This window comes from Mustela putorius, unplaced genomic scaffold, assembly GCF_011764305.1.
Source record: "Mustela putorius furo isolate JIRA1106 unplaced genomic scaffold, ASM1176430v1.1 tig00537227_pilon_pilon_pilon, whole genome shotgun sequence".
NCBI classification, from domain to species: Eukaryota; Metazoa; Chordata; class Mammalia; order Carnivora; family Mustelidae; genus Mustela; species Mustela putorius.
In genome coordinates this window covers 37,647,456-37,661,243 of record NW_025422368.1, presented here as the reverse complement: position 1 = coordinate 37,661,243, position 13,788 = coordinate 37,647,456, and the positions used below count along the sequence as shown (strand labels likewise).

The 13,788-nt window shown below is 37.1% G+C and overlaps 1 protein-coding gene across 6 annotated transcripts in view; it reads left to right on the top strand.

Annotated features, from left to right (window-relative positions):
• The first annotated feature begins 585 nt into the window (after positions 1-585).
• Positions 586-13,788, top strand: part of LOC101686568 (C-type lectin domain family 1 member B) — a 28,438-nt gene continuing 15,235 nt past the window's right edge. Inside the window, exons 1-7 of one of the 6 annotated variants that reach the window (XM_004779729.3) lie at positions 586-674; positions 4,879-5,164; positions 5,997-6,095; positions 7,098-7,217; positions 7,377-7,528; positions 10,394-10,500; positions 12,324-13,066. In XM_004779729.3, the coding sequence (XP_004779786.1) occupies positions 5,101-5,164; positions 5,997-6,095; positions 7,098-7,217; positions 7,377-7,528; positions 10,394-10,500; positions 12,324-12,468 (687 nt within the window). In that variant the 5' untranslated portion in view covers positions 586-674; positions 4,879-5,100 and the 3' untranslated portion in view covers positions 12,469-13,066. Of the gene's footprint in view, positions 675-4,878; positions 5,165-5,996; positions 6,096-7,097; positions 7,218-7,376; positions 7,529-7,651; positions 8,551-10,393; positions 10,501-12,323; positions 13,067-13,788 lie in introns of those variants that run through there. The other 5 variants (XM_013049559.2, XM_013049558.2, XM_045073150.1 and 2 more) reach the window with 5 other exon arrangements.

Genomic DNA, 13,788 nt, shown 5'->3' with positions numbered 1-13,788 from the left:
ATTTTTGTTTTGTTAGTCACCATGCACCATTAGTTTTTGGTGTGGTGTTACAAGATTCTTTGTTAATGAATACTTTATATCCCAATATATTGAAACATGAATCCACAGTTCAAATATGATTGATCACTTTGCTTTCCTTGATCACACCACACTCGTTCGTACATCCACAGCTTTGTTCAGATGTTTGCCCTGATAAAAAAAAATTATTCCTTTCTTGTCTCTCTTCTTCTGTAATCTTTGCCTTTCCATCAAATCTTAATTCAAGGCTTATATATTCTGTTTGATTATTATTTAACTTTACAGATATTTTGTATGCACGTGTATGAAAAACTTCTCAGTGTGGTAGATGCTGTCTGACACATTTTCCCCTTTATTTTTTCTACTCTGTAACAAAACATCAGATGTCATCTGATAGTTATTCATTGTTTAGCTTCTGAAGTTTTAATAAAACATGACACTTTTCAGTCCACATGTTTAAGCTTTCCAGAAACGAAAGAGAAAATATGAATTATGCTTTTTTTCATGACAGGAAATTCTAGGTTTTTTCAAAGATAAACAATGTTTGGTATGTGTGTAGAAGGCTAATAAGTCAGAGGTGAACCAACAATATTAATGCAGAGGATTGAGAAGGAACAGAACATCACTGATAATTACACCTAAGGATTAGCATAAAGGTGATGTGTCTTAAAAAATCTGATACTCTTGGGGCACCTGGGTGGCTCAGTCGGTTAAGTGGCTGTCTTCAGCTCGGGTCATGATCTCGGGGTCCTGGGATCGAGCTCCACATTGGGCTCTCTGCTCAGCGGGAAGCCTGCTTCTCCCTCTTCCTCTGCCTGCTGCTCTGCCTACTTGTACTCTCTATCTCTGTGTCAAATAAATTAAAAAAAAAAAATCTGATACTCTTAACTGTAGGAAACAAACTGAGGGATTTAGATGGAAGATGGGGAGGTGGTCAGAAGGATGGGGTAACTGGATAATGGGCATTAACGAGGGCACTTGACGAAACGAGCTCTGGGTGTTATACGTTATGGATAAATCACTGAATTCTACCTCTGAAACTTAAGAAAAAAAAAAAAAGAAAAAGAAAGTTTGTATAAAAAAATCACCAGTTACAAAACTCTCCTTTCCTTTATGTATTTTTTTCAGTTAAGAGAAGTTATTATAGCATCCATAATAGTCAATATCATTTTCCTTTGGTCTTTCTCTTTTACACATCCACTAGCCCTCATTATGTATTGAACAGTTTTATCCACAGTGTTATGAATTCCACTGATTTCTTATTGAATCTCTACCCTGTCATTGTGAGTCTTGTGTTTACTCATTCTTCAGCTATAAACATAGATAATAGAGTCTGGACAATCCTCAAATTTGAAAGACTTTATAAAGTAGTTGAAAGAACTTGGAAACTAGGTAGATGGTACTGCTTTTTACAAGCACTTTGATCGTAGAGATGTCTCCACATTTCTAAACCTTCCCTTCCTACATGTGTAATATCAGGATGACAATGCCCTCACTTACCAAATATCTACCGGATGGTTATTGTATGTTGGACACTAATTTAGACCATGGAATATATTCTTTGGGGATACATGACAAAAATACCTGTGTGTGTGTGTGTGCAAGAGAGACAGACAGACAGACAGACAGAAAGGGAGAGAGAGAGAATTAAGTGTAATGGGAAAAGAGTGAAACAAGAAAGAGGAACAGGAGTGGTGCGTGGGTGGCTCAGTGGCTTAAGCCTTGGACTCTTGATTTTGGTGGCTCAGGTCATGACCTCAGGGTCATGTGATCAAGCCCCAGGTGTGGATCTGTCCTCAGTGCAGTCTGCTAGGACACTCTTTCCTTCTCCCTTCCCCTCTGTCCCTTTCCCTGCTTCTGTGCAATGGCTCTCATAAATAAATAAATAAGGACAGGAATGTGGGCTGGCATATGGTAGGATTTGGGAAGTCATTCTGAATACAAACAAATCAAGATTAGATAGCTAAAATCCAAGACTGTCCCATAAAGAAAAGTACCATGACTTTCTCCATGAATATTCACTGCCAATTTCAGTGTCTGAAATTGTTAAAATATATTTGCTTTAAAATTAAAGCGATGGCTTTATTAAAGTGCCTCTTAATCTCTAAAATACTAAACAAAGATTTTTATTCCGAATTCAAACTCATCAGAATATTTGCAATAAGGACTTTTTCTGTTATACTTTATTAAGCCAAGAAAAGAGGGGCAATAAAATATACAAACATACCAATGACAGACCTTGTAGGGTGAGTAAGAGATACCTAACAAAGTAGCACCTGGTTTGTTCAGTTGGTACAGCATATAACTCTTGATCTTGGGGTTGTGAGTTTGAGCCCCATTTTGGTGGAAGAGCTTTCTTAAAAAAAAAAAAAGTGGTATCTAGCAAAGCCTCTGGATTTTGGAAAAGGAAAAAGAAAAGTTTGTAATCTCTCTCTCTTTTTCCTGCAGTTCTCTGCTTAATTTTTGCTGAGTAACTCAGCTTGTTATTTATAGCATATGTAGAGGAAGAAAACAGAACGAAGACTAGTGTTATCAGGGACTCCTTTGACCCTGAGGGACTCTGTACTCACCCAGCATATTTCCTAACACCTCCAAGCCGAGTTGGGGGGTTACAAATAAAGGCAAATATATTTTTGTGGAACATAGATCTGGACATAAGACCCTCAGCCTGCAACCAGTGCTATCAAATATCCAAAACCCAGTGATGCATTGCAATCATTAAAAGGAAACAACAAAAACAAAAACAAAACAAAACAAAAAGTCCCGAGGCTGAGCTATAGGTAGGAAAGGAATATCATCTGAGGCTTAGGTTTCTTAAATGTACAATTTCAAGTATTCACGAATCAAGTAAGTCCAGCATATTCCTTGCTATTTGCAAGAAGAATACGTGGGATATTTTATAACTCATCCAATTGTCCAAGACCTAGAAAATGTGGAAACAACAAATCAAGCTGTTGTGTTTCTTACCTCCTGAAAGTATCTGCTAATTGAACATGAAAATGTTTACAATAATTATAAAGGCTTCCAAATGTCCATGGATCTTGCAGTTACATATTTAATTTAATTTAACTATAAATTTTCAGAAGTTACATATTTGGTTACTAGGAGAAATGAGTAAAGGTTGATTGAAAAACTAACTTGAACTAAATCCTTTACATTCTATATTGTCACTAAGTCACAATTATTTTTTCAGTATTTCTGTATATTTTAGTGGGGAAAAAAAGCTGATGTAAGATAGGGATGGGAAGAACATGGAACAGAGGAGTAAAGGTAGGAAAAAAGCCTCAGGACTTGGTGTATGAATCAAGGCGGCCAGAAAGGGAGGGCTAGAATAATTCCCAGGCTGTGCTGAGAGATAGGGGTTAGCATGCACTGCTAGGAAGAGCTAACAGTTCTCTTAGATTGAATGAGAAATTATGCAGATGGAAGCAGAGGTAGATTAATGATCAACTAAAGATTTGAATTTACCCTGCTTATGACTGGGAAACACCGAATATTTTACCTGAGCTACAAAACCCAGTGAAAAAAATGGCTGTGGGGCTTAAGAAATTTGATTATTCAATTTTCAGTACTTTAATTAGATTTGACATTTATTAAAAGTGGGGTTTTTGAACAATGATTGGTTTTTAGTGAAAATATTTGTATCATGCTAAGTTTAGGTTCCTTAAATCAGGCAATATCTTTCATGTTTGTTTGTTTACCTCACCTTTAAAATTATTTGAGTTGTGTAGGGAAAGAAATTTTAAGATGAAATATTATTTTAAGTGAATTGACAAAGAATTCAGAGTGAAGGAGATAACAGAAAGGAAGGACAAATATGTACAAGATGTACCAAAGGAAACATTAGTAATCAAAATACCTGCTGTGAGATCTTATGTAATTTCTATACTAAAAAGTCTAAGACACTACTAACTAAAGAAAACATAAAAATAAGATTATTTATAAGAAAAATGCCTAGAAGTTACTTAGAAGAAGGGAAGTCTTCTGGCCATAAAGGTTTAACAAAAAAATCTTTTTAAAATCTGCTCTAAAACTATATAAATCTACCCAATGACAAAATAGACAGCACCCTCACTGATATCCTTACATTAGTACAGCAGCTAGCCTTCTCTAGCTACTCTTCTAATTCCTTTCAATGTGAGCTGCAGTAACAATTTGAAAACCCATTTTATAGTTAAATGTGTTTAACTGTAGTTATGGTTACATATAGTTACTATGGTATAGTCACAGTCCAGTGTGAAGGGCACTAGGAACCTGTCCCTTCCACAAATAGCTCTTTTAAGATGAAGAAGCACCACTGTACTTGGAATTACACAATTTCACAAAAGATTTTTCCTTTCCTGGATGTTCACTGTAAAGTGAAAACATTACTGAAAGACAGTAATCACTAACTCTATATTATTCCACTTTATTTGATTGTTTTTTCTTTAATGCCTAAACCCAAGCAATATGAAGTCTGCCTCCTGTGGAGTCCTCAAATTTTTAAACAATATGATTTGTGAATGATGCAAGAATTTGGATGAATTCTAGATCATAATTAGGAATGGCGCCTTCTAACACAAGACCTTGAAACATCTACTCTAGGCCATTTTTTATCAAATTATATTAGACATGCTCCTCACAATGGAACAGACTATGTATCTGCTCGTGTTTTATCCATGAATTTTTGTTGAAAGCAGTTCATTTAAACAATACTATTTAGACTCCACTAAGGTTAAGATGAAGCATGAACTTTTGTTCTTTGAAAGGATACAATAAGGAGACATTCCTTCATTCAGAGTTGAAGATAAGAAAACAGGAAACAAATGTGATATCTACTCCTTTACTGCAAGTTATTATTTTTATATTTTTATGCTCAAGGTCCATGTATCTCTGAACAGCTATGAAAGGGCTTCCTGGAAGAAAAAAGGTCCAAAAAACAAGAACAAAACAGGACCAAAAATATGTGCCCCAACTCATAGAACCCCACCTTACCAGAAAGAGGAGGAACACGGACTGGCAGGCACTGGAATCTATAAGAGTGGACACTGCAATTTTGCGAAGTCATTGAACCCTGAGCTCACTTGCAGTCCAAGGGAAGCCATGCTGGACGAAGATGGATACATCACCTTAAATATTAAAAATCGAAAGCCAGCTCTCACCTCAGGTAAGAATACCCAGAGCCAGGGATCTGGAAGTTAATTATTGAAATAGGTCAACCCCACTTTCCTTTTTCTACTAGTGATAGCACGTATCATTTTATTTTATTTTCCCTATGACCTTCCTGCTATACAGAATTTGAGTAATGCCTACTTAGGCTCAGACAGATTTATTTAGTATATAAGCAACAAGAGATGAAAGCAGAGAAGTTTATGTTAAGCCTATACAGTTTAATGTTGGGTGGAATAGAAACCAAGAGAATAGGAGGAAAGGATGTGTTATAACCTCATTTTCTCTGTTGTTGGCACATAGGTGTGATTCTTCATTTGTTGTTATAAAAGCAATTGTTTATGGGGTTGGGCACAAAACAAGACAAAAAACACAAAATTCTTTTTTTTTTTTTTTTTAGCATTTTATTTATTTGACAGACAGAGAGCACAAGTAGACAGAGAGGCAGGCAGAGAGAGGGGGGGAAGCAGGCTCCCTCCTGAGCAGAGAGCCCGATGCGGGGCTCGATCCCAGGACCCTGGGATCATGACCTGAGCTGAAAGCAGAGGCTTAACCCACTGAGCCACCCAGGTGCCCCACAAACTTCTGTTTTGACTCAGAGAAAAGTCCATTGGGAAAAGACCGATGTGTGGAATGGGAATGGGCTATACTTTGATGGGAATGGGAATGGGCTATACTATTGATGATCCCCAAAGGAACACCAGCAAGACCTGGCAATGAAGCTGTTTACATCACTCAGAAAGCCTGGAGAGGGCAGGGGACAGGGGTGACACTGCCCCATAGCTACCCCATACTGCCTGCCCCCTAACATCTGTATTCTATGTCTACAGTTGACCCTGCTTCCTCACCTCTGTGGCGTGTGACGGCTTTGATTCTGCTGGTCTTGTGCATGGGGTTAGTTGTTGGGCTGGTGGCTCTGGGGATGATGCGTAAGTATTGACTCATTGCAAAAGATTTGTTCTGAGGAAAGCACAACCTGAGTCCTGGTGTATGCCACTAAGCTTGCTTGTCACTGTGTGCCTCTTTGTTGCTGCTTCAGGCTACCAAGACATTCTCAATAATGGAGAGCTCTTACTTTTCCTCCTGACTCAAATCACTTTAATTGAAATTATTTCAAGAACTTTAAACTGGTCTTTAAGATCCCCTTTCGTCTAGATTCACTATCTTCTCATTTTTTTTTCTCTTTATCCTGCATATCCTCAGTTCCAGCCAACATGGACTTTTCTCAGTTTCACAGATAGATCCTCTTCCACTGTCTGAAATTTCTCTCCATTGTATTCCCTCTTCCTAAAATACCCTCCTTCTCACTTTGTTTAATGAATGCATTTACTTTCACTCAGAAGCAATTCATATCCCATCTCATTTATAGATATTTTCTTTTTATAAATCTAAAAGCCCGCAGTATCACATTACCATCCATGTAGCTGTTGCTTGTTTGTGTGCTTGTTTATTTGTTCGCCAGATATTTTAGAATCTTTTGTTTGCCATTGTTTATTCACTTGATTATCATATCATTTTGGGCACAAGAAATCAGTGTTTTTTTAAATAAATGGATATTTTGATATCACATGGAAAACAAAATAACATGTCATTCTTCTCTGAAATCTGCTTAGAAATCTATATTCAAAGGAATATCAAAACATTCGTTTTGGGCATGCAGTTTGATCATGGCGTTTTTCTTATTTGTGGTTTTCTTCTTCATAGAGCTCATGTCTTCTTTTGGATAAGCACCAGGTGTCAGTTTTGCACAGTTCACAATTTGTTCTTTACACCCTCCTCTACCCAGACCTCTCTGCAGTACTCATTCACTCACGTCTATCTAGTGAACACTTTCCAGATTGACAGTTCTACTGAAATGAAAGTTCATCGAAAGGTCTCTGCATCACCCTTGTGATCCTGATTACAAATTATTATCTAATTTTTACACCTAGCTGTCAGAGAGCTAAACCACCACCAAGTGGAGAATAAAAATGTCTCAGGAACGCTGCACCAAGTAGCAAAGAAGTTCTGTCAATATTTAATAAAACAGTTGGAACAAAAGAACAGTGTCAGTAAGTATGGTTTTGTAACCTCTTCATCTCCACCCCCACCCCGCCCCAGAGTAGTTCTGTGATGCTATCTGTAGGGAACCTGAAGATCTGCGGAAGACACTGATTATGGGGAAAGTGAAAGTAAAAAATATGGATTCCTATGCTTGATTTCACCTTAAGGCCATAAATGCAGCCCATGTGACAGAAACTGGAGATATTATGGAGATAGCTGCTATGGATTCTTCAGGCACAACTTGACATGGGAAGAGAGTAAGCAGTTCTGTATTAACATGAATGCTACTTTGCTGAAGATTGCCAGTCAGAATGTTCTGGTAAGGAGATTCCTATGCCATGTATAACTCAAGTCATAAGAAGAATCTTAAGTGAAACATTCGACTTTAAAAAATATATATGTATATTTTTTCTCTTGTCTTCCAGCCTGTGCTACTCTGAGAGCCTTATCAAGCCCAGTAGAAATGACCATATTTAAGAATGGAAAGGGGTAACATGAACTAATGAGACTGAGAGTTCAGTCTGTGACAAGTCATTTCACTTTTCTCAGTTTCCTTGATTGCATTTACTAATCCATGAAAGGATCTCAAAGTACAAAGAAACTCTAGCATAGTAAAATATAAATAGCACTGTCATCCCAATATTACATGAGTCCTTAGTTCCTGCTAAATTGTTGAACAATTGAACTTGAACAAACCATGATGCAGACTTCACCTTTTCATAGGCTCTTCCATAGTTTTGGGAATAATCTCATTTGTGAAACACACAGGATTTCAGCTGAAATTTTTCTACTAAACATGTCTCCTCTTCCACATTTTCCTCTTAAACAGCTTCTAACAAAGGCTCTACTTTGAAACAAAATATGTTCACATCCACTTGTGCACTCTCCCTTTATTATTTAATGTAGCCTTTCTCTTTTTTTTGTGAATCCTGGGAATAAACCAGACACCAAGCCTTGGAGTCTCCCTTCTGCCAAATAATAGATTTATTAAAACATTTTTTAAAAATCAGAAATTATTTATGGTCCTTAACCTACAACCTCCAATATGGTATTTATTCAGATTCTGTATATTAAAAACAAAAGCAAGTAGAAGATCTGGTTTGGGCTGTGTGCAGACATTAAATTGAACTCAAAGAGTCAAGCCAGTCATATTCTACAGAACTGCTATAATTGATTAACAAAATTGATTATACTTTTCCTGAGATGAAGTCCACAGTAATGGACCAGACATGAGGAGAACATTCCCTTGACACTCATGATCATTTGTTGCCTTGTTATTCTAACTGCTGTACCACTCACTAACTGCTTTTGTGGACTCAAACTCATAGAGAAGATATTCAGGTAAGTAAATTAACTTTCTTTCCAATCAGGCAAAATAACAGAGTGTCCTAAAATCTCAATTTCAATAACAAGAGGCTAAATGGAAGTATACAAATATGTCTTGAATCTTGGTACTCTAAACTGATGCCAGGTTGGAGGTTTATACGTGAGAGAGGAAGTAATGTCATTTTTGAGAAACAAAGAATAGTTGAATTTCAGGGAGAATATACTTCGTATAGTGAAGTATGTCATGTGGATGTATTTTAAAGAATAGAACAGGAGTTAACAGAAAGGGGACGGGTAGCTCACGCTTTAAAAAATGAGCAATAGGGGTGCTTGAGTGGCTCAGCCAGTTAAGCATCTGACTCTTGGTTTTGGCTCAGGTTGTGATCTCAGGGTCGTGGGATTGAGCCATTTTGGGCTCCATGCTCAGCGGTGAGTCTGCTTGAGATTCTTTCCCTCTTCCCACCCCCTGATCATGCTCTCTCTCAATCTAAAATAGATAAATCTTTTAAAACATAAATAAATAAGGGGCGTCTGGGTTTTTTGGTTAGTTAAGTATCCTCCTTTAGCTCAAATCATGACCCCAGGGTCCTGGAATAGAGTCCCACGTAGGGCTCCTTGTTCAGAAGGAAGTCTTCCTCTGTCCCCTCCCCCTGCTCATGCTCTCTCACTATCTCTTTCTCTTAAATAAATAAAATCTTTTAAAAATTACAATAAATAAATAAGCAGTCAAAAGTCACTTTTACACATTATCTCTTACTCTGTGTTTCACTTCTGTTAAGAAGCTTGAGTCATGTTTTTATTTGCCAAGAATGCACTCTCACTTATCTGTTTTTCTGGGAGATATGAGAGAGTATATGACTATTTGACTCTTTTTAATTTTGTTACCCATGAATTGATTGATTGACTGATTGATTTCTCCATTAATTTGCCAAATATGCACTGGAACTATTCCAGAATCTGAACCTCTGCAGTTAATAAAACAGACAGAAGTCCTGGGGTGCCTGGGTGGTTCAGTGGTTAAGCCTCTGCCTCCGGCTCAGGTCATGATCTCAGGGTCCTGGGATCGAGCCCCGCATTTGGCTCTCTGCTCAGCAGGGAGCCTGCTTCCCCTTCTCTCTCTCTGCCTGCCTCTCTGACTACCTGTGATCTCTGTAAAATAAATAAATAAATAAAATCTTTAAAAAAAAAGAAAACAGACAGAAATTCCTAACCTCAGGAGGTTATGTTCTACTTGGAGAAAGAGGCAATAAACAAAGCAAATGGGTATAGTGTATCATATAGTAAATAGTGATAATTCCTAAATTAAAAAATGTAAATTAGGAAAAGCAAATGCTATTTGTAATCCCTTTGAGAATAACATCACATAATTCCTTTTACTCAATCAACCAAAACAAATTAATATTTACAATGTAAATATTGTAGGCTACTACAGAACTAAGTTGAACAATGAATCCAAAGCAAGTAGAAGTTAAATGTAGGGAGTAATAATGTTTCACCAACAATATATTTCTTTCTTTATTTTCCTTCTGTAGTCGTTCACCATTATCTTATTTAAGACCCATATTTGGTACTCTATTTGAAACTCTAGTCTTCAGTCAATGGAAGATAAACATATAGAAAGGTTACAATATCTGCCTTCTGTAAACATTTTTTCTGTATTCCACAAGCAATTTTTTATTCTAAAACAAGTGAACTTGGCACAATTCTAAATATTAAATATAATTAATTAACATTCACATAGACATACATCTAACTTGTTGTTGTTGTTGTTGTTCAGGGTCTTACCATGAATTTCTTTACATTGTTATCAAAATTGTGCAAGCAGGTTGACCATTATATTTGTCTGTGTTTACAATAGGAATACATGAAGTCCAGGACTGGATTAATTCGTTGGGTTGGATTGTCTCGCAAGAACTCTACTGAGGTCTGGATGTGGGAAGATGGCTCTGTGCCCTCCAAAAATGTGTAAGTCAATGGGCATTCAGAATACAAGGCACAACGAGCAGATTTTATTCTTGAGATCCTCTACCTTCTTGAAGGCAAGCTACTTAAAAGTTGGAGGTGGCTCCATGACCTACTGTGTACTATAAAAGCAGCAGCACTCACTGACATCCTACTCCTAATAAGTGAGCACTGGTAATAAGACAATTCTACTGTACTTACCTTCCCATTCCTCTGCTCTTTATCTAAGTCACAATCCACCTCTATTCTGGTATTTTTCCCCAATCATTTCTACCCTCAAATTTATCATTGGAGTGTGTGTGTGTGTGTGTGTGTGTGTGTGTGTGTCACTTGATCTGACTCCCTTCACATATTTTTAGAACAAAATGATCATTCTTATTATTTTATGGTTGAAAGTGATTGCGTTGAGGATTCTTTTCACTTTTCAGTATCATTTTACCCATTTTTCCTCCCCAGGGGTCTCCAAGATTCAGGCACACCATCATTCACAAGGTGGTTCTAGTATTCATATCACAAATCTCCATCCTTCTACAGATAATCCAGGCAAAGGAGGCATTATAGTAAGAGTTATTTAACGTGGCTTTCCAATCTCCAATCTCAAGACCTTTGGTCATCTTGTATATCAAAACTGTAAGGTCTCTCCAGTTAAAATTAAAACAGATAAACACAACTTGTACAATCTGATTATTACTTAAATTTTCAATTCATTTTTTCAACAGATACTAAATGTTTACTGTGTGTAGGAGCAAAGGATACTGCAAGTATAAGCAAACTTCTTCATAGATCTTGAGCTTACTTCTTATCATTTGCTGCTTCCTTCACAATATTGCAGGCAAACTAGGAAACCTCTGTGCTTTCAACAAATAAATCTTGTTTTGTTGTCTTAGGGCTTTTGTACTTATTGTTTTCTTCTAGAATGCTCCAAGTCCAGAACTCCATGATGGGCTCCCCCTTGTGACTCACATGTCTGTTTAAACATCACTACCCCGATGAGGTCAACCTTAATTACCCAAACTAAATTAGGTTCCTTCCACCCATATCCACTCAAGTCCATTATCACACCATTTTATTTCTTCCTAACTTTCACCACTCTCTGAAATTTTCTATTTGTTGGCTTCTTACCAATATCCTCTTACTATAATGTAAGTTCCCCAGTAGAAGGGACCGTGTCTCTGTTTACTCTACCAATACTGGCACAGAAAACAACTTTGGCACGTAGTTGGTATCCCATAGATATTTGGAAATAAATTAGATCTATACATTCTTTATTCCCTTGTCATAAGCAGCACAGCTGGGCATATAGACAAGTTAATAGGCGATTACAATAGAGGGTGCTGCCTTATTTCTGTTACCCTACAACATAAATCTTCATTTCAAAAATATTTAATCAACTTACTTTTCCTTGAGCTTATTCCAACTTTGTGCAGCTATTTGCCCTACAGGGCTCTTCTGTCTCCCCTCTGTTTACCTAAATCCTACCCTTCTTTCAAGACATAACTAAAGTGTGATCTTCTATGAAAAGATGAAAAGATAAAAGCCTTTCCTGTCATTTCAGATCCCATCCATCTCGTTCTCCCTCCTACTGTTCCTACTGCTCACTTTTTGCTTAATCTAAGCTGTACTGAATTGCTATTGACTTAAGCAGATGTACATACTTTATATTCACAAGCATACTGAAAATTTTTCAATGATCTGAGCATTGTTTTTTACTTTTATCTTCATACTTTGTATTTCCACTTGGTGGACAAAATACTTTCATGCAGAGTTGAATTGTTGACTACTTATATAGCATTTAGAGGAACTCATTCTACCTTTTCCATTCACAGGTTTGAGCTTTCTGGAAATGAAAGAGAAAATATGAATTGTGCTTATTTTTATGATGGGAAAATTTACCCTACCTTCTGTAAGAACAAGCATTATCTGATGTGTGAGAGGAACGCAAGCATGGTGAATGTGGACACACTACTTTAATGCAAAGAGATGGGCAAGATGTCATAGACAAGCTCTTTATTATACAATGAAAGATCTGGGTGAAGGACTCACTAGTCATAAAATTGCTTATTTTTCCTTTTATTCCCCTTAGAGTCATCTTTATATTAGCTTTTCTACAAATACCACCTCATCCTTTCTTTATATATCCCCTTTTACTAAGGGATGATTTCGTCCCTTCTTTATATATCCAGAATCCTGTCTGTGAGTTGATCATTCGTTCTCAATTCTTCTGTTTCCATTTCCATTTCTTCTTGATTTCCATTCCTAATTATCTCAACATGGTATGATTCACCACATCTTTAGACATAAACATATACACTTTAAATGGAAATAGGAAAGGCTAGGACTTAACTGATTTAAGTTGTGCAAAATATCTAAGTCTGAAAGACAGCATAAAGCAGTGGAAAGAATACTAAACTTGGAATCAGTGGAACAATCTAGATGGTGTGATTACTTAAAGTACAACCATGGGCCAACTAGTCATGTAGCCTCTTTACTATGCATTTTCTCATATTTCAAATAGAATAACACCCATGACTTCACAGTTGTACAACCTAATAAAACACTAGCTATGTCAGAAATTCCATAAAGGCCAACACTGTGACTTTCCCATTTGTCGTTGTATGTGAAGCACCAAGCGCGATTCCTGGCTCACTGGAAACAGAAAAATAGTTGTTTCTCATTATGCGAGAAGCATACAATCTGTAAAACACTACACAATTACAATTTGGATTCCAGGTCCACCTTTGGTCAGATTCAACAGCAAAGAAATTAAAGTTTCATTCTGTGCAAGGAAAATGGTAGTGTTTGACTTCTTAACAAGGCCTTTAGGCAAGGAGACAAAACAGCAAGTACAAATGCTTTATCTTTTCCTGACAGTTCTATGCTTGGTTTTTGCTGAGTAACTCATAAAGTATTTATAGATATATGGGGAGGCACACTTTCACAGGATAACAGGCAAACATTGCCATTCTTTCCCATAGCTTCCCTGAGGCTCTTTCTTCTTACATCAGTAGTAATAAAATTCATGAATATGAGTCTCAAACATCTCAACTGAGATGTTTGTTAAAACGTGGATGTTCGGGCGCCTGGGTGGCTCAGTGGGTTAAAGCCTCTGCCTTCGGCTCAGGTCATGATCCCAGAGTCCTGGGATCAAGCCCGGCTTTGGGCTCTCTGCTCGGGAGGGAACCTGCTTCCCCCTCTGTCTTTCTGCCTGCCTCTCTGTCTGACTTGTGATCTCTGTCTGTGAAATAAATAAATAAAATATTAAAAAAAAAAAACCCAAAACATGTGGATGTT